The sequence below is a fragment of the Haliotis rubra genome, unplaced genomic scaffold (genome assembly GCF_003918875.1).
Source record: "Haliotis rubra isolate DU_JTF1 unplaced genomic scaffold, ASM391887v1 Scf119, whole genome shotgun sequence".
Classification (NCBI taxonomy): domain Eukaryota; kingdom Metazoa; phylum Mollusca; class Gastropoda; order Lepetellida; family Haliotidae; genus Haliotis; species Haliotis rubra.
Genome location: NW_025765103.1, coordinates 1,994,069 through 2,015,347, shown reverse-complemented (window position 1 = coordinate 2,015,347; position 21,279 = coordinate 1,994,069). Strand labels below are relative to the sequence as shown.

The following is a 21,279-nucleotide window of genomic DNA, read 5'->3' as shown; positions in this document are numbered from 1 at the left end:
ATTTTGAATATAGTTCTCGGTACAAATCTTGCAAATATGTACTGAAAAACTATAAAAACTATATTAATCAATTACAGTAGGAAACACGTTGTTCAGGAAGTAGCATTGCAGCAATCCGCAGCCATATTGCCATGTAGCAGACAACTTTCAGGAAGCGAAGTTAACTGTGAACGTTTCATGACAGGTAGCATGACTGTCGACGCAGGAAAGGGGTTCACCCTTCCATCAGGCCCCTCGTCCTTATGTTTCGACAAAGAAGAGTTTATGAAGGTAGTCATATTGGATATCCCGATATTTGCGTGTATTAGGTCTAGTCTCAAGTTATGTCGATAGAAAGAGTGACTTATTCCACGTCGTCGCATACAAAGTGCATCATTGTACAACAGTGAGCTAGTGATGTGTCCCCTGCATTATACATAGGTCATTGAACCAACTGTATAGAACATGACAGGCTTGAAATGTTATGGTTTATCGTTACGTCTGAAATGACACATCCACTGTTAAACCTGACATGGAAAGTGGAACTAAATTAACATACCCATGCAGTGTATGGTTGAATCTGTTACATTTATGGATCCCTTTCTACGTGTTCTAAGTTCATCAGACATCTTCTTATGTTGCCTAGCTAAAATAACAGGGAGTAAGGGGATTGCCCTATGCAATGTATGTAAATGTATTTGTATTTACCAAGTGGGTACCATGTGGTATAAACTCGCATAACCTTGATTAATGGATATGAATGATGGAAGTGCACCGAAAATCATATTTTAAATGCAGGTTTATATTTTGTATACTCACTGATTATTTTATTCACTGCTTCAGCAAATTGAAAATGCCTAATATTCCACTCGTGAATAAAACGCTAATTTACCGAAGTGATTTGCAATCATCACACATTCTTGTGCACACAGAATGTGACGTCACCTTGTTTCGTGCATTACGTAGTTGGTTACTATATATCACTATGTATCCTGATGTTGATGTCAAATTGTTAATCGTTTATGGGTTGTTTTCTTTATTGCTATCACATTCAATTTACAGATTTAATCATATTGAACCGTACAATTGCAAATCAAGTCATATTTCATCTTATTGTGAGCTTTTATCACCCAATTTTCAAACAGTGATGTTGTCATGCACAGCTTTATTAGTAGCAATTAACAAACATGGCAGATGAGTGTCCCAGATAATCCATGTGTACCTTCATGTTTCTTCCTTGTCTTTGCAGACTGAGTTCCATGTGGACCAGTTCGTCATCGAATGTCGGCGACATGTTCAGCTGGAGACACTGCGAGATGATCTCAATATATACCTCAAAATTCTTAAGAGTGCTATGATAGAACTCATCAACAAGGACTATGCTGACTTTGTCAACCTCTCAACTAACCTGGTTGGTACACTCATAGTGTTGATTAATCTTCAACTGGGAATATGCAAGTGATGATGCTGTTGTCTTCCATCTGTAATCACCACAGTTCAGCCTGGGAGACTATGCCATACATAGGTCCAGCAGGAAAATAGTGATGCTATATTTAACCTCATCAGTGCAGTTCAGTCCTCTATCCGTTGTAATACAAGACATAGTATTAGTACAGTGGTGTTACGTTGTTAGTTTTATAACTGTGATATCAACTCGGTGCAAACAAATTATTATTCTTATTTAAGCTAAAAGTATAAATGGTTTGCTTTGGTAATAGATATTCGCATAGAAACATAATTTTCTTAGCAGATTGCATGGCCATATGTCTGGATATTGTTGCATTTTGTTGTTTTAACCTCAGGTGGGAATGGACAAAGCCATTAACAACCTGACTGTCCCCCTTGGTCAGCTGAAGGAAGAGGTCTTGGTATGTGAGCGTTTTTCATTACCAATTACAAATATTGCCATTAATTGGTCTAGTTCTGGATGTCAATATAATTGAATTATTATTTTGAATAACAAGAGTTTGTGTTCATCATTGACCAAAACATAAATCATTTTGAACAATAGTTGGGGGAAGCAGGATCAGTTTGAAAGGGTTCCCCAAAGTACTTGGTGGTCAGCATGGCTTGCCAAGGTGCTTGTTTAGAAATATTTACAATTTATCATCTAATTGCATTTGGTGAATTTGAAAGCACACTAAAAAATTATGAATTTCTTCTTTGGGTCAAATTGCAACCGGAAATGGAATTAAACCATGTCATAAACTAATGCATGTTGTGGAAAATAAGATTCATTTGAAAAAGAAAACATTGAACCTTTCTACCATATGTGGGTGATGATCCTTGCATCATTATTGAAAAAGATAAGATGCCGTGCGCAAGAATGAACACTGCACAGTGTATTATTGATGCCCTCTCAGGTAGGCACCTGTATGCATAATGGGGGACCGTCTCGCGTATACATATGTTACGTCCTCTGCTGATTTTTTAATTGTTTGTGTAGAAATTAGAATAGAAGAAGTTATATGATGAAAAAAAACAATTGAATGACAACACACTGCTACTCAAGTAAGGATTTTGGCATTTATATAACTGGTTATTATTGTTTCATGAATTACAGCTATGTATCCACAGACAAGCCCTTACCTTGTCATTGTTTGAATATGAACAATGAAGAGAAATCTAGCTGTAACTTCTTAGTATTTATCATGTTTATTATGTATATACCTTTTTGCACAAGGACATTAAATGAGTACAGATAACCATAGTAACGTTATGTGTGTGAGCTTGTTCTATGTGAGTGAGTGAGTGAGTTTAGTTTTATGCCGCACTCAGCAATTGTTCTATGTGACAATGCACTGTTTCAGAATGCTTTATAAATGTTTGCTGATTGTGAATTCATTCCTTTCAGAGCGTCAGATCTGCCATGGATGAAGCAATAGCAGCTGTTGAAAATAAACTTAGAAAACAACAGGAAGTGCAGAAAAAGAAGGTAAAGTAGTCGCAGCTCAATCTGGGTGAATTACAAAGAAAATATATAATAACACAGAGAATACAGAAGTATATTTTAAGAAAAACAGCTAGTAATACTAGTTTGTTGGATGCATAATCTAGCCTAAATACATAAAGTCTAGGATCTCAAAGTGTGCCATGAATTACACGTAACAGGGATTAGCGATATGGTATGGTATGATAAATAAATAATAAAGCTTTGACATATTGAATGTCTTCAGAGTTCAGGTTGTGTGGACATGTAAGGATCAGGCACTCACTCACAGTATAAGCATCTATACCCAAATGTCGCATCAAAATATGATACAGAAGTTGTCAAACATAAAGTATCCTACCTTTCTAAGGATTCAGGAGGCAAAAGTTTGAACCTTTTTTACATGTCTTGTTTCATATAGAAATTGTTATTCGGTTACATTGTTCAATGATAAGTTCCACAGGTTTAATTAATACAGATAAATTGAGCCCAGCTGTATCAGTTTTTAATGATTTTATGTTTCTAATAGAAATGTGTAATGAAGTGTAACCATGGTACTTCCAGGCCTGCTTGCAGCGTTTGATGAACATAACCCAGTCCGTGGAGAAGATTGAACGTCTTCTCGGCATCCAGGGATCGGAGTCAGGAGAAGACTCCCAGCATCCAGGGTAGGACCAACTTGTATAGTTAAACCTTGTTCTTTGTCCAAAACTACATTGTCATCTTTCTCATGTTTTACTTTTCAGTATTAACAATAACATTCAGGAGGTGTTCACACAAGCTTATTTCGCATTTGTATGTAGGGACTTCAGTATTTTAACTCTAATGACTAGGACCCCATAACCGTGATGTTACATGATCATTTCTAAAGAATTTTGTCTGTACGAAAATGCTGGGAACTATATATATACAAATACAGTTTTGAAACAATTCGCTGGACATGCTACATGTTCCGAAATATAGATTTAATTAGTCTAGAAATGTTTGGCTGATCTGTTCAGAGAATATAATTGTAGGTCCCAATGCATTGACTGAAGTAATAATTTTCCTCAAACAAAATATCCCTTCCCTTTCAGTGAGACCCTAAAATAGTGTAGAGATGTACGTAACATGAAGCCTCTGAGTCCTCCTATACAGTGTTGTGCATTATCACAGTTGTATTGCAATAGTTCCTCTTACCCTAGTAATCTGATTCAATGAACTGATTCATGTCTGTTGTATGTTGCAGTCAGCTGAGTGGTCAGCTGATCGAGAGAGTGGCCACTGAGTTCAATAAGCTGCAGTTCTATGTCACCAAGAGCAGGGGGTTGCCGTTGGTGGAGAGGATCCGACCTGTAAGTCTGCTTCCTGCTTCTGCAGCATACTTTCATAACATGTGTTCTTGGTGCTGGAACTATGCTATACAATGTTTATTTGATGCAGGCCTTCACAAGTGTTTCTGATATTGTCAATGTTTCAGTTTAGAAATTATCGTGATAGAATTGAAGTTGGACTTTATGGGCTCTTGTTTAAGAAAGATAAGGACTTAAAAGTACTCTGAGAAAAAAGTAAAGTATTATTTGAATGCTTTAGCTCAGGAAAGTTAGAATGACATACAAACATCAGGGAATTGTAGCAGTGTCCAGATATCTTGCTGTCCCTTTTATCTACCCCAGGTGAGGCTTGTGCTTTACTTTGCAGATGAACAAATTTGCTGGACATTTTCACTGAAGCCTGGTAAAATCAGGCATTATTAGGTTTTTAAAAGAGGAAGAGTGATTGCTGTTTGTGTTGCAGAGGATAGCCAACATCACCACAACATTACAGTACAGCCTGGAGGGATCCTTCCTGGACGGACTGGAGTCCGGCAACACAGACATCCTGCGCCAATGTTTGAGGACTTACGCTCTCATTGACAAGACCAGGGATGCAGAGAATCTCTTTAAACTTCATATTGTGAAGCCGTACATGGAAGAGGTATCTGTTCTGTTATGTCATGTATGTGATCATTTCAGCCACTGTTTGAAACTGTGTAGGGATTCCAGGGAAGATAGGTCTCGAGTACCTTGTTTCTGTTTTGAGGCACCTATGGGGATAAAATATTGCACACACTATTGTTTGTTTTCAGTTCATCAATGAACAGTTCATCCGTTCCAGTGGCCAGGGCCTCCAGGGGCTCTATGGCAAGGTGCTCGAGTTCATCCCCAAGAAGTGTAAGATACTCAAGGATGTCACCAGTGGAGGTTCGGGGTAAGAAGTCTCTTGTCTTTCTATTTCAGTGATGACATTCTCCTATACTCATCATCAGACACAGCTACCTTCAACCAACAGTGGCAAAAGGTTTTAAGGCTTCATCAACACTAATGTTGCAATTAATGACAAACCCAGTATGTTGAAAATGACATACAACCTAGTAAACAATTTAATAGTGATTTTTCAAAGTTACAGAAGCTTTGCCTCTCACATAACTATATATTTAAGTCTTCAAGGGCAGAGCAGATTTGCAAATGTAGCCTGAGATGTAGTGAAAAAAATCCACCATGATGAAGAATTAGTAGCTGTAAATCTAGTGTTTGGTTGGTTATATCATGGTGTCCTATGGTGGATGTTTACAGGACTACTGAGATAGTGAGGGGCTACGACTTCCTGGTCAACTCGGTGTGGCCGGAGATTGTGAGCAACCTGGAGGCCCGGGTTCCTTCCATATTTGCACCAGGCAACCCCAATGTTTTCCACGAGGTAATCACTCCATTACAAATGCAGGGCTCCAGATAATTTTTCAACATCAGGAGTACGTACTCCTTACTTTTTCAATGTAGGAGTACTGGAAAACTGTAGGAGTACATTTAGAGTACTGAATGGAAATTAATGGAGTATCAGTAATCTTGTGTTTCGTTTCATATATGCACCACAACATTGCTACTCTTGTGTAAACAGGTCAATGAACAATAAAACAATACTTTTCAGATAAAATACGTCTGTAAATGATTCTTAGGTCTTACACCATTGCTCTGGTTCGTATCTGCTACGTTTTCTAAATTATTCCCTACCGTATCGTGCATATTTTTCGTCCATACATATGCTGATACGGCCCTTATCTGGAGCCCTGCATATGTATTGTCATTATGTTTTGGTGGAGAAGTTATAAGATAACTATGATAAGATTGTTCCTTCCTGAAAATATTTTCTTTTCTTTCTCCAACTGATCAGAAATACTTGATAAGCATGGATTTCCTGGGAAAGTTTGAGCGGATGTGTGGTTCTCAAGCCAGTGTGAAGCGTCTGAGGGAACACTCCAGCTACCACACCTACATGTCCAAGTGGAGCCTCCCAGTGTACTTCCAGATCAGGTAGAGTACTGGGGTCATCACTGTGTGCATAGAGCATTGATTACTGGAGGCCTACAGTGGTACACTGGGTCATCATGAGCATAGAGTACTGGTCATCATACTGAGCATAGAGTATTGATTTGATTACTGAGCTGGAGGCCTGGAGGCTTACAGTGGTATACTGTTATCATCATATTACTGGAGCATTGGTCAGAGTATTGATTACTGGAGGCCTACAGTGGTATACTAGGGTCATCATACTGAGCATAGAGTACTGATTACTGGAGGCCTACTGTGGTATACTGCTGATTACTTGGGTTGCTGTACTGACCATAGAATACTGACGGTTGGCTACTAGGTCCTCATACTGAGGATGCATCATTAACACATTTACATATTTAAGTAAAATTTATGGTGTATATTTTCAGTGTATAGAGGGTCAGGGAATGTTAGTTAGGGCTATATTTGTATAAGAATAGTTTAGAATCAGAATTGTTCAAATGAAAGGAATGTGAAAAGCTGTACTTTTGCAAGACAATTGAGAAGATGATGTGCAGCAACACATCAAATGTCTCTGATCATTGTAATATTTGGCAGGTTCCAAGAAATAGCTGGGTCTCTGGAAACATCGCTGATGACTGGATTCAACAACTCCCCAGGTTTGATGCTTCTCTTATACCACTATACTGATGTGATCCTACAGTTCTTAAAGTTCTTCAAATAGTGGAAAGCCTGCAGCCTCAGCTGCTTGCATCTATGCCCCGGACATTCCAAGAACATTAACTTAACTGAAGAGTGTTTCATCATCACTGATTTATAAGCATCCTTTTAACAGGTGGCTTTTGTTGATTTTGAGTGGTTAAAATTCATGATTGTTTTACATACAAATTCCATGATGTACATGGAATATCTACCTCACAAATTGTGTTTGGTGTTGTAAACCACTGTTTACCACTGCGAAAACCTTGAGGTCATGTTTGACTCTGTAATTGCATTGTAATGTAGAACAGTTATTCCTAGGGGTGACTATTGATAGGGAAACAACTATTGCGATAGCTATAGTCTATTGCCACATATTATTGTGATAGTGATAGTCTATTGCGACCAATTATTGCAATACTATTGCAATAGTTTTTTTCTCCTTGAATCGTCTCATTTGAAGTCATTTCCCAAATGAATATATAGTTTATATGGAATGCATATCATCAATATATGAGCGGCAAATCGTGAATCAAGCTGTCAAAATTATATCTGACCGTACTCACTACTTAAATTTGGAATACAACCTCCTCCCTTCAGGCCGCCGCCACAAAGTTCCAATTGTGAAAACTAAGAGAGCCAGTACATCCTTTATTCCAAGTACCATATCTCTCTTAAACAAATGTAAAGACACCTAAATCAATGAATTTATGTAAATATGTTTTGTATCTCTCTGATGTGTCAGTAGCTCTGCTGATGTAACACAAATTCCTGAATAGGCATTAAAGTATTATTCTTTTCTATTCTATATAATCAAGTTGAAGTAGTTTCAGTCTCTTTTGATAACTGACAAGAAACTTGGAACCCAGATCAAGTAAACAGTTAAAACATAAACTTACTGTAAGTTCACAATTTCAAACTCTGAGTCACATGCCATGTTTGCCGCCATGTTTGTTTAAGAGGTAATAGGGGCGGATAATTCTAAATCAAAGTGAACAAATCTGGTACTTCCTGTATTTGGCACTGTGCATTTATCAACGAAAGTTAATTACTAAATTATCGATATTCACATCGATGCATCAATAGTTTTTCGTTTCTACCATCGATTAATTGACTCAACAATTGCAGTCCATTGATAATTTGATGCATCGTTACAGCACTAGTTATTCCTAAAGATGTCAATCTCTTTCAGAAAATGCTAATGGTTTCCACTTACTGTCAACATCCTCCCTGTGGGACTCGCTCCAGATCTGTTGGCGAGATGGTGTGTACCTGTCTTCACTGTCTCACAGGTTCTTAAAACTCAACCTGCAGATGCTGTCTCGCTACACTGCCTGGCTGGAGGAAGTGCTGGAAGAGGAGGTGGGTGGAGGAAGCGGGATATTTGACTGGGGTGGAGGGCTGGGGGTGTCAGGGATGGGGTGGGATAGTTTAGGTAGGCTGAGGACAGGTTTGAGTGCAGGAGGCATGGTTAGGTTGAGAGGGTGGCTATGAGTACGGGAAGATTAGCAGGTGGAAGCGGATCTGGAGAAGGAAATTAAGATTGAGACTTGATTGAGGAAGTTTACCGGTAGTGTAAACTTTTGGCAAGCATTTTTCATTTTTGGACTGAATTGTGTTTCTCATTTAACAATTTGTCAAATGGTAGTATTACCTGAAATGATATTAGGAATGTGAGAAAACATGTCAAGGATTAGAATTTGATTAATTTTGTTCTGTGATAGCATGCAAGAAGGAAAGAGTCTCAGCTGGAGAAGCCAACAAAACTAAGGACAGTGTCCTCCACGGGGAACCTAGAGAGGCTGAATGGAGTGGGTGACCTGCAGAGATCCTCTTCCCCACAACCCCCCAGAGAGATCTCCATCCCCTGCAAATCCCCCCATCACAATCGGACAGATCGTGTGTCTGCTGGCAGATGCGGAGAGGCTAGCTGACATGGTTAGTGACTTTCAGTTGAATTCAAGTATTTGCTCCTTTCTTGTGTATTGGTTTGTCAGATTAATACCACATTTGCTCTCAGTCATAGGATCTTCAGTACTATAGTAATGATTATATTGGCAAGAGGAAGCTGCAGGATATGCAGCTGAAACAAATTTTAAGAACCATATTGCTGTTTTTTATGAACAGTAAAGGGGCTATGACATTTTGCAAAGGCAGAGGTGTTTCTGGATCTGTATTCTGGACTTGACCACTGTCCTCATGTGTCAGTCTTGTTTTACAACTGGTAAGTTGGTGTCCTGGATGTTTCAGCTCCCGGACCTCTTCCTCGCCACTGTAAAGCCTAAACTAGAAGCAGATGGATTTCCCAACCCTGACAGCTTGAAAGGTTAGAATTCAGTGACAATTTTTTATCCACCCCGGCATGTAATGCGGGGAGATATAGTCGATGCCTCGTCCATTTGTCTGTCCGTAGTCATTTTGTTTCCGGAGCATAACTCAAAAACCGTTCAATATTTTTCTACAAAAATTAGTAGATATATCAAACAGAAGCTAAGGTGTTGCCTTTTGCTATTTACAGATTTTTGGCATTTTTATTTTTCTCGGCTTCCATGGAAACGTTTTGGACTTAGTCTTAAAGGGAGGGGTGGGCTTCGGTTTTGGAGCACAACTCAAAACTGGTTCAATATATTTCTGCAAAACTTGGTATATATATCAAACAGAACCTAATGTGGTGCCTTTTTCTATTTACAGATTTTTGTGATTTTCCTCGGTTTCCATGGAATTGATTTGGACTTAGTCTGAAAAGGGAGGGTTGGGTTTCATTTCCGGAGCACAACTTGAAAACTTCTTAATATCTTTCAGCAAAACTTGGCAGATATATGAGGCAGATCCCAAAGTGGTGGCATTTGCTATTTGCAGATTTTGGGCATTTCTATTTTTTCCAGTTTATATGGAAACGTTTTGGACTTAGTCTCAAATGGGAGGGTGGGCTTCGTTGATTTGTTCTTTCAAATGTGTGGGGGCCGGGGGGATATGTCATCTTCTGATGACTCTTGTTTTTATTATCTAATGTTGAACTATTCGAAACTCACATTCCAAGTGTCAGTGTCATCACATATTTTAACCCATTTTGTCCCTGCTTATTACATATATTTAGATCAAATCCTGATTCCAAGAGTTACAATAAGTTACAATTTACTGTCACATGATGAACTAAGTGATGTTAAGATACGACAACTTTCTATCAAACAAATTTATGATAATGACACAAACACGATAGAGATAAGTTTGAGTAACGATTCATCAGTATTTGTGGAATCATTGCTGAGCAATTTGGGGAAGAACCTGGAGTAACCGAAGGATACCTTGATTGGCAAAATGTTATATGTTTGCATTGTGTTGTCTGTTGGTAAACTCTAGTACGTTTTGATCATGAGTGTCGAATCATGGACAAGTCAGATAATTGTCTGGTGCCCAGTAGTTTGAAAGTATGGTGCTGTATTTGTACCAAACATTTTATGCGTTATTGTTATTAAATGGTCACAGAGGTTTACTGGCTGATTGAAATTGATGCGTTGTTGAATTGTATTAAATCGCAACTGCATAACAAGGTTCATATTTAGTGAACCATGACAAGTAAATACATTGTGTTTACGTACTGGACACAACTATATTGTTAATGTCATGAACATTAACAGTCAGAACAGGTATTTGAATTCAGCTTGTGAAAATTAATAAATAAGGATCTGATTCCAAACACGTTCTCATTTTCCTTCTCTGCAGTACTAACTTTTAGAACTTCAGTAACGGATATTTTATGTTTGCTTCAGACACTTTTGTTGAATGTGGGTTGTCTGTGTTGGAGAGGCTGCCCCAGTTCCAGGTGTTCGTGTCAGGAGACTTGATTGGTCAGTGCTGTGTCTACCTCAAGCAAGTCAGCGACATCCCTCGGTTGTACAGAAGGACCAACAGAGATGTGAGTCAAAATATCACCTCAGCAGCTGTGTCCCCTTGATTGCTTCATGGTGATATCCAGCGCTACTTTTGTCGAGGGCAAGACAGTCCAGACTAGACTTATAAAATTAGTGTCAGTAGGAAAACTTCATGTTTTATAAATAATGGTAACTATGAGCCAGAAGTTTGAAAAATTGTTTATTAAACAGAAATAAAGAAATGATTTGTTAATGTTGGAAAAATATGGATATTTCATTGAATCTCATCTTGTGGTATGCTCACTTGAATACAGGGATAAAGATTAGCTCAAGCCTGAAACAGACTGATTAATGATAAATTGAAGTGTGTCGCCTTATCTGCTTTCAGGTACCCAGCAAACCATCAACGTACATCATCAGTCTGGGCAAACCACTGAAACTGTTTTTGGATGAGCATGTAGAGACCTTGGGAGGGAAACAGCGAACAGGCTTCCTCAAGACAGTCTTCAGCAGTCTAGCAGAACAGTGAGTTGTTGTCTACCTCTGTGTACATGCCTTAAGACCACTACCTGAATCTTCTGGATGCAGTATGGCTTGTGGGTCAGAGTCAGGGCCACCTGTATATTCTCCAGGTTGAAATGCCATCTGAGAATAGGTCCCAGTGTTCTGGTATCCCATGGATGTCTCCAGGTGGGGATGCCTCTTTTCCGTCACAAGAGCTGATCTGTGGTGACTGAGTGATCATCAGAATGCTTAGATTATTGATCAAGCTTCCAGCCACTGAGTGGGGTTACAAGAATTAGAGAAATAATATGAAGTCAACAACAGGGGTTCTTAAAATGTGGCATTCTAAATGATTCATTACTCACTGATAAACAATTCAACACAAGATGTTTATCTGCACTGCATAAGAATATAAACATGTTAATATTCTACATCAAATTTCCAGATATTTTGGCGTCACCTCAGAAGTGTTGTCATCGGTCAAGAAGATGGAAGACAGTCTGAAGCGCCTGAAGAAGGCTCGGGGAACAGACAAGACTGAGGGGGCAGGGGATCTCAGACGATGACAAGATCAGGCAGCAGCTTATCATTGACATTGCCAACTTTGGGGAACAGGTCAGTAACCATGGGGATATCTGAGGGAACAGGAAGGTAGCAATCAGAGCTACTTAGGGGAACATGTCAGTTACCATAGGGATGTTTGAGGGAACAGGAAGGTGGCAACCTGTAAGAAGGTAGAACAGGGCAACTTTGGGGAAGGGATATTTGAGGGAACAGGGCTCCAGTCCTGGGAATATGTAGGCAATAACAACATGAAGCAGATCTATCTGTGTGAGCTAAAATAGTGTTGAAACTGTTTTGTTTACTTCCAGTCCTGTGCCTACAGCTCAACTAATGATGGTTTTTGTTTCTTTGGTACAGCTCAAAAGTCTTAGTTGGTTTTAAAGTTTTAGGGTGACGTGAAGTATTGATGGCATTAGCAGGATGATTATCTCCCTTTACTTGAGCAATTTGTCCAAAGCAATGTTCTGTATGTTAACATGCTTATGTTCCAGGTTGAATCCTTTGGTGTTTCTCCAGCCTCAGTGGAAGGATATGACAAACTGCAGGAGCTCTCACAGGAGGCCAAGGCAGCCATGACATCCCCATAGATAGAGCTGTCACACACTGCTAGATGCTCCACTAACACACTTTATACAAGAACGATGTGGCTCACGAGGGATGTACCTCGGGATATACAAAAACTGAAATGTTTTACTATAAGTGATACCTTTACATAAATGAACACATTTAAAGACCTTTTCATTGGATTCAAGTACTTGGATGTGCTCTAAGACAGATAGATGATTGTAACACTACTTTAATAAAGAAATGTACATTATGTCATGACAAAGTGTCGGTCTACAGCCTGGATTGTAGGGATGTCAAATAGTAGACACAGATTAAAGAACACAGTGACTTTTGGAAGTGATACCATCCCTGTGGATTCCATGATCTGATGTATACTAAACACACTGTCATGTGTGTGGGTCTACAGGGGCTGGTATCGGCAACCTTGTGGGACATTCAAGAGAAAACCTGTCAAATATCATGTTATGTAAGGTATTCTACCTTGAAGTTGTTGTGTTTTCTTGATCCATTTATGAAATCACTGGTTAGATAAACCAGTAAAAATGTAATCAGTGTTCAACAACCTCTGTTTTAAGTCTCCTAAATAGGTACACTGCCAGCCAGTACTCAGGTCATATAACTTCACCATTTCCAAGTTTACCTGAAACCAGTTAAAATTGCACAAGTACTTTAAAAATGAATAAATGTTTGAAGAAAAAGGAATGTAATATGTGCCTCTAACATCTGTGATGTTTTTTTTATGGATTTTGGTGCAATAGCTATCCACTGGAGGCTTGTTTGTCTGGATATACCAGTATTTACACACTGAAACTCCATTGATACCTTGGGAAAATGGAATCATATTGACAAAGAGTAAGTTGAATGTGTCAGAGATAAACTAACTGGATCATATTTTTATGAAAGTTTTGTGGGCAAAATGTCTTGGAATATTCAAATGAATTGCAGAATATGTGAGTGAATAGGTATCAATATTTTGTTCAAATATACTTAAAGTTGTGAGAGCAGAGGGTACTAGAGACCTGCTGCCCCCTCAGTCCCCAGAGATCATACATCCTCCAATGCTTCACTTAACAGGCATGACTGTCATTGAACAGTAAGAAGTGTGGGTCATGTCATGGCTATACAGTTGGGTGATGAAGTCAGTTATTTGATTTTATTGTTTTGATTATGCATGTGGGAACAAAGTTGTCTTACATTTGTAGCATGTATGAGATTTTTTCTGACTTGTCATTGTTACGGTGTATGTAAATGCTTCTACGGTTACAATTACCATGGTGATAACAGATATTTGTACATATATTTGATGCTGCAACTTACACGAGGGGATATTTATAGCCAAATAAAGGTATTTTCTCATATTTTCAAGTCTGTTTGCTGCTACTGCATGTTGTGTCTGGCCTGGATATATGCACCTCCAGAAGAGTGAAGTACCACTACCACTCCAATGCCAAATTTCCATGCAGGGTTTTACAATGACCTACAAAACTAGCACCCCTATTTAATTACAGGAAATATAAGTGTCCTGTAAAGCAATGAAATGATTCAGTGTATTGATCCATGACACAGTCTGTAGTGTATATTTTGTATCTATGTATATATGTTCCAGTCGATAGTAAATGAAATATTTATAATGGCAAACCAAGGGCCAACCAAGCCAGTAGCTTAAAACATAAATCTCATTCCTTGCTGTGGAACAATGGCTTGAATTAATTATAGTTCCATTCATTTTAGTCTACTCTAACAAGCTCAAGTGTGGTGCTATGTGTGTTAAAACATCACTTCCTTTATATGAGGTCTGGTTTACAATTGTCATCACCAATCCATCCTGGAAATAAGCACAGAGCGTCGTTAAACCAAACATCACTTCAAGTCACAAAACTGGCTGTAGCCATAGAAACAAGTTGCAAATGGATACACAAGCTGTTTATTTACATATGAGGAAAACCTTCACACCAATGAAGTAATATAACAAGACTGATTCATGATGTCATCCACCAGTTCTGACATGAAAGACGTTTGGCAACACCGACTTAAGTATTTACAAGTGCACACATTTTCCTTCTCAGCATGTCAGGTTAGGACTGTTTGACTGAATCATTGCAGGATTTTGAGATCTCATTAATCATATTCTTTTAGCATATTTTGCAAAGCTGGCTATTGATGGTTATCTTAATATCAATCGATTATCAATAATTATTTGGAATAGTAACTTTGAACAAGAACATCCAAAAGAAATCAACTTTTGTCATGTCCCTTGTGACTGGTGACATGCATGAACTGATTGCCCATCGTTTTTGGCGCAAGTCTGTTTTGGTAAATTAACACTTTATTTCATCACAATAGTGCATGTATGATCTTATAAATCACCCAATTTTCATGTAATTCATATAATCATGACTAGTTCTTTCCATGGAAGATATTTTAAATTATCAATCTTTCCAGCTATCCCTGATTCATTGTATTGAAATGATTTTGAAAAGGTTTTCAAGAGCACATAATAAATCCAAACCTAAGCTTTTCATTCGTATCACCAAACAATGAGCCCAGATAAGTACAAAGCATGACAATACACCAGCCCAGATAAAACATACATTAGTCACAACCATGTGTAACAGCAGCCATGATGTTTGTTCTGCAAAGCAAATATTTTTCTATTCAATGCATCCTCAGTAAGTATTCTGAGTTTTGTGCCATGAAGAACTCCAAGTTTTAAGTTTCCTTTTTAATCTTTGGAGTTTTTAGGCTGAGGATAAGTAACTGGCCATTCATTAAGAATAGTGATTTACCTGTTTCACAAGATATGCATGTCATCCAACTAAAAATACATGAAAAGAAATAGAGACAAATAAGACTTAAAATACAGCTTGAAAGATAAATCAGTACAGAAATGACAACAAATACACCACATGCTGCACAGAAATTTCATACAGCACACGAGAATCCTTTATTTTGTACCTCTATGTCAGTGCTGCATTTGAACCATACTGCATATGTGTCTTTTGTATATACATGTATTGCAATTTTACCATGGTATCAATACATATGTAGAGCAAGTGCTAACAATTATCAATAACATACACCTTAAACTAAAATGTGCACTGCAGAAAGTTAGTCAGTAAACCAGTTAGTCAGTAACAATGAACTGATATTGTGCCATGTGACAGCAACAACCCTTGTTCATCTAACAGTAACAATGAACTGATCACGCCCAATGTCACGGCAACAACTGATCACGCCCAATGTCACGGCAACAACTGATCACGCCCCATGTCATGGCAACAACTGATCATGCCCAATGTCACTGCAAGAACTGATCACGTCTCACATCATGGCAACAACCCTTGTATCTCCCTCAATGTCACAGCATCAATGAACTGAACCTGCGCCATGTCTCAGTTCCTTCTCGAACTGTTCAGCAGTGAATGTCCCGTCCAATCTCTCACAGTTTGGATTGAACACAGAGTATGCACTGAGGCGGCCATCCCGTCTAGGACCTGTCCTTGTGTTCCTATATAGTATGATGGACAAAGACACAATGAAATATACAGCTCCAAACCCCAGTTCCACAAACACTCCCCACAGCAAGAACCACAGGATAATCTTCAGTATCGTCTCTGTGGAGAAGAATGGTTTCTCTTCCGTGATGATGTCTCCTTCAGTAGATATGGTGACAGAACCTCCTGTGTGGGCAGCTGTTGCTGATTGTTGCTGATGTACACTTTGAGGACTGTTTTCCTGCAGGACGAAATAACAATGGGTAACATTTGTTGTGAATTGGAAGAGTAGTTATATAGTGGGGGTTCTATTACAAGGTACCCTATTGGTTTATTTTGGTTTAATTCCGTTCCCAGCACCCAGTAAAAACTGTTCCCCCTACTATTGACTACAACGGTGTCCATATGCTAAAAATAGACTAGCTCGCCAGCTTAGGCATGTTGAATTCGCCGTGTTAACACCAATCGTCCCGCCAGCGTAATGGTAGAGTGCTGGCCTTTGATTCCAGCGTCTCGCGTTCGAGTAGGGATAGCGGAAGAAACTTTTGCAAGTGAGCAGAGTGAGGTTTGTAGGTCACGCCAGCGCTCATATATGAGCGTTCTACTGGCCTAGATAGCCCCATGTTGTAGGTCACGCCATCGCTCATATATGGGCATTCTACTGGCCTAGATAGCCCCATGTTGTAGGTCACGTCAGAGCTCATATATGAGCGTTCTACTGGCCTAAATAGCCCTATGTTGTAGGTCACGCCAGCGCTCATATATGAGCGTTCTACTGGCCTAGATAGCCCCATGTTGTAGGTCAGGCCAGCACTCATATATGAGCGTTCTACTGGCCTAGATAGCCCCATGTTGTAGGTCACGCCAGTGCTCATATATGAGCACTGACCGAGTGAGGTTTCTTGGACAGTTTGTGTTGCAAGGTTTATTGGGGGTGAATTCCCCCCCCAAAATATTTTTAATGTTTATAGGAGCCTCAAAATCTGCAAGGCACTAGGAGTTTCGACAAGTATTGTATCTGCTGCCAATGGGGTGGGAAGATGGCAACTAATAACAAATAGTCCCGCAGGGAATGCAGAACAGAATACTACCCGCAAATTATATAGTTCTATATTTCCAATTCCAAGAAAAATTATCGCAGCTCTCTCGATATTTTTTTTCTTCTATCCTAGTACATTTGGAAGGGGTCCCAGGGTTTGGCCATGGAAACTGGTTTGGGCGTTTCTGTCTTCTCGTCAGCCTGTCTGTCGACCGGTATATCAGTCGGTGTGCTGTGCTTCCAGGTCATGTGCACAACCTTCCAGAGAAACACGTCGGCTAGCGAAAGGTAGGTCCACTTTTGGACCGATTCTAGCATCTGTCGCACCTTCTGGACATCCAGATGCGTCTCTTCTTGCTCCTCCTCAACGCTTTCCTCCCAGAGTTCTTCTTCGTTGTCGTTGTCCAGCCTAGACAAGATGTCGACCAACATTGTCGCGGTTTGCTCCGCACTAGCCGATGGGTGGTTGGTTGTATCGATACCATCTATGTGGATATAGCGAACTACATGCCGTTCAAAGGCGGATGTTACTTCCCGGTACCAAAGCATTTCAGGGGAAAAAAGGCCATTGTTAACCCTGAAACCAAAGGGAATGATTTTAATAATTATTGCGCGGTGGTGGCTCCCATAGTTGCCTTATTTAAACCCCAAGGTAATCCAAGCAGGCGTTACAGCTACCCCACGCTGGAGGAATCTGGGCTCGATTTCACCAGTGTAGAGCGCCTCACATCCATCTCCTACTGGACGAGATTCAAAAAGCAAAACAATTTACTCTTCAACGTGTTTGGACACAAGGGGTATAGGGTTATTGTGCACAGGATAAGCCCTGTCCAGGATAAAACCGTGCGCAGAATCAATTTATTTCTGATCGGAAAAGAGGATCAATTTCACTACGCAGCGATTAAAAGTTAGAGCAGGCTGTTGTACGACCAATCCTCTCACAAAGCGAAGAAGTATTTTTGCGAGAGATGTCTGCACGGGTACAGTCGCGCCAAACAACTAGAGTGTGGGAGAGACTGCTGTTACGATCGACATGCCTGAAGAAGAGAAAAACATCTTAAAATTTATCAACCACAAACATCAAATGCCTGTACCCTACGTTATCTACACTGACTTCGAAGCCCTTATCAGACAGGTCGACCACGACCTGCCCAACACGACCAAACAAAGTTTCACGTACAAAACGCAGGAACATGAAGCTTGCGGGTTCGGGTACGTGGTCGTCCGATGCGACGGATAAACAAAAGAGCCCATGATCTACCGAGGCCATGACGCTGCCGAAACGTTTCTCACGTACTTACAAAACGAAGAGAAAAAAATCAGGAAAGCTTTGGTGGACCCCGGCCCCATGGATATGACACCAGAGGATGAGCGAGCTCATCAACGAACTAGATATTGTCACGTATGTCATGGCCCCCTTAAAGCCAATTCCGTGAGAGATCATTGTCACATCACCGGTCAATACAGAGGCGCCGCCCACAAAGCTGTAACTTGAACTTAGAATCAATCCCAAAACCATACAAATCCCCGTGGTGTTTCACAACCTCAGACGTTACGATGCCCACCTCATCATGAAGGCCATCTCGAAGGTCGATGGCGACATCAAGTGCATCCCCAATAACATGGAAAGAATACATTTCCTTCTCGTTAAACAGCCTGAGATTTATCCACAATGCCCAGTTTCTCCTGTCATCCCTCGACAGTTTGGTGAAAGCCAACGATACCTTCGCTATAACCAATCGATCCACTGATGCAGCGACTCGGTCTTTGCTGGTGAGGAAGATTGTGCTACTACTTGCCGACATCTTCGAAATTTTTAGAAAGATGTGTTTGAAATAATATCAACTCAACCCCGCTTGGTACTACACAAGCCCCGGTCTGTCATGGGATGCTCTCTTGAAGAAAACAAGAGTCAAATTGGAATAGTTAACGGATTACGACATGCACCTGTTTATCGAGAAAGGAATGCGCAGCGGGATTTCTATGGTATCGAAACGCTACACAAAAGCCAATCATAAATATAGGAAAAACTATAATCCAAATCAACCCTCCAACCATCTCCTCTATCTGGATGCGAATAATCTCTATGGTTCGGCCATGAGTCAACTTTTGCCCACGGGCTGGTTCGAGTGGGTTGATCGCAAGCATTTTAAAATGAAGAACATTATGGCTATCCCCGAAAACTTTGAGAGAGGATACATATTCAAAGTGGACTTGGACTATCCCAAAGAATTGCATGCCTCCCACAACAGTTATCCGCTGGCCCCGAACGATTAATGGTCGATCGCGAATGGTTGTCCAAATATCAACGAAACTTGTTGGGAGATAACAAACTGGCTAACATGGAAAAAGTCGTACCTAACTTGATGAACAAGAAAAAATAAGTCGTGCACTATCGGAATCTGCAACTGTACTTATCACTGGGAATGAAGCTCACCAAAATACATCGGGTTCTGATGTTTCATCAAAGTCCCTGGATGGAACCTTACATTCGGTTGAATACGGATCTGAGAAAACAAGCCACGAGCGACTTTGAGAAAAACCTCTACAAACTGATGAACAACTCAGTATTTGGAAAAAACATGAAGAATTTAAGTAAGCATGTCAACGTGAAATTAGTCAGATCACACCAGGAGGAAAAACTAAGGAAACTCATAGCGAGTCGAGCCTTTAACCGAAGTAAAATGTTCAACAATGATTTGGCAGCTCTACACATGACTAAAAGCCATATCAAGCTCAACCGGCCTGTCTACGCAGGGATGAGCATTCTCGATTTATCCAAACACTTGATGTATGGCTTTTATTATAATAAATTTAAGACACAATACGGCGATTGATGTGGTGTGGTGTATACCGACACGGATTCCTTGTTGTTAGAAATTCGTACCAAGGACATGTACGAGGACATGGCAAAACACATCCACCTGTACCATACAAGTGATTACCCCCAGACCACGCCCTACACAACCAAACGAATAAAAAGGTCCTCAGCAAGATGAAGGATGAATGTGCTGGGACACCCAGTGCGGGATACATCGGGTTAAGACCTAAGATGTATTCCATTAAAAAAGCCGACGACGAAATAAAAAAAAGCCAAAGGGATCAAGAAATATGTCGTGAAACAACACATCAAACACACCCTCTTCAAACAAGCTCTCTTCAAGAATCAAACGTTCAAACATCAAATGAATGCATTGAGAAGTAACAAGCATAGGATATATGGCATCACCCTCAACAAGACGTCGGTGTCGCCCATGAACACAAACAATGGATCGCCATCGATGGCGTCACGACTTACGCGTATGGACACCGTTGTAGTCAACAGTAGGGGGAACATCGAACGATGTCTCATGCTTGGGGGATCATTTGTTACTGGGTGCTGGGAGCGGAATTAAACCAAAATAAACCAATAGGGTACCCTGTAATAGAACCCCCACTATATAACTACTGGAAGATAAACATGTTGACTTAATTGGACTATAAACACATCAATTGACTTGTAATCTAGATCTAGGATACCTGTAGAATTAATCACGCTTGACTGATTTTGGAACTGAATGAGCATCATCAGTAGTCATGAAACGTTTGTTCAAAACATATCCTGTGGCTACGGGTGACGATATATGGACCATGTAACTAAAATTCTAAGTCGTAGACGGATATAGACTTTTACTTGCCTATGTTCAAGCAATGTCAATCAAACATCTGACAAGAATATATCATCATTCTCGTGACCTCTTCCTGCTCTTAACAGTAGCATAACCTGAGTTGGTGCAACTAGAGAATGTTTGCCAGGGTGGGGTTAAGGGTTGGATTGTGGACGAACATATTCTGTTGTGGTTCCATTCAGTATATTTTTGTCAAAACAACCATTGTTCTATTAATAATTCCCAATTTAACCACAGGTGGTTAAAAACAAGAGATGCGTAGCGGTCAAGGGCGTTTACAGGGAAACAGGTGGTTGATCCTATTCTATTATTGAACAACACGTAAATATTTTATACACGTCATCTTTAAACTTTAAAGATGACGGAAGCCGTCACCCCAGTGCCGATGTGGCTGAGCTTTGAAGCTACATACATCATTATTACGTTTGTTACCCTTTTCCGTGAGCTGAGAATTCCTGAAGTAAAGCTGTAAACTGCCGAAGACAATGATCCTTTGGACGCCTCCTTTTCTTTCGCCTTCTTCGCTCGATAGGCTGCCAGCTGCTCTTCCATGTTTGTTGACAATGACGTTGATAATTAGAGTTACCTCCCTTTGGCCGCTCATCAACTTGAAACCATGAAAGTGCTCAATACTTTACGGTAGGCTGGCCGCACAG

At 40.0% G+C, this 21,279-nt stretch overlaps 2 protein-coding genes across 4 annotated transcripts; one reads left to right on the top strand and one right to left on the bottom strand.

Moving 5' to 3' along the window:
• Positions 1-95: 95 nt before the first annotated feature.
• Positions 96-13,780, top strand: LOC124260827 (conserved oligomeric Golgi complex subunit 2-like). The gene is given in 20 exon segments (XM_046695152.1): positions 96-270; positions 1,229-1,390; positions 1,782-1,847; positions 2,834-2,914; positions 3,473-3,576; positions 4,137-4,242; positions 4,685-4,864; positions 5,016-5,137; positions 5,503-5,626; positions 6,098-6,237; positions 6,814-6,875; positions 8,108-8,277; positions 8,640-8,782; positions 8,784-8,853; positions 9,166-9,241; positions 10,686-10,831; positions 11,176-11,312; positions 11,737-11,835; positions 11,837-11,906; positions 12,347-13,780. Coding segments are annotated over 20 exon segments (2,235 nt in total). The 5' UTR covers positions 96-189; the 3' UTR covers positions 12,443-13,780.
• A 550-nt stretch (positions 13,781-14,330) lies between these two features.
• LOC124260808 (SAYSvFN domain-containing protein 1-like) lies at positions 14,331-21,210 on the bottom strand. Of its 3 annotated transcripts, none has more exons than XM_046695135.1 (3): positions 21,056-21,210; positions 15,761-16,157; positions 14,331-15,676 (listed from the first exon to the last, which is right to left on the bottom strand). In XM_046695135.1, exons 1-2 carry the CDS (start codon positions 21,173-21,175, stop codon positions 15,789-15,791), a joined length of 489 nt encoding a protein of 162 aa, XP_046551091.1. In that variant the 5' UTR covers positions 21,176-21,210; the 3' UTR covers positions 14,331-15,676; positions 15,761-15,788. The 3 variants fall into 3 exon arrangements, with proteins under 3 accessions (XP_046551091.1, XP_046551099.1, XP_046551084.1); XM_046695143.1 differs by having other exon boundaries at positions 14,331-15,648; XM_046695128.1 differs by having other exon boundaries at positions 14,331-16,157.
• Positions 21,211-21,279: the final 69 nt, after the last annotated feature.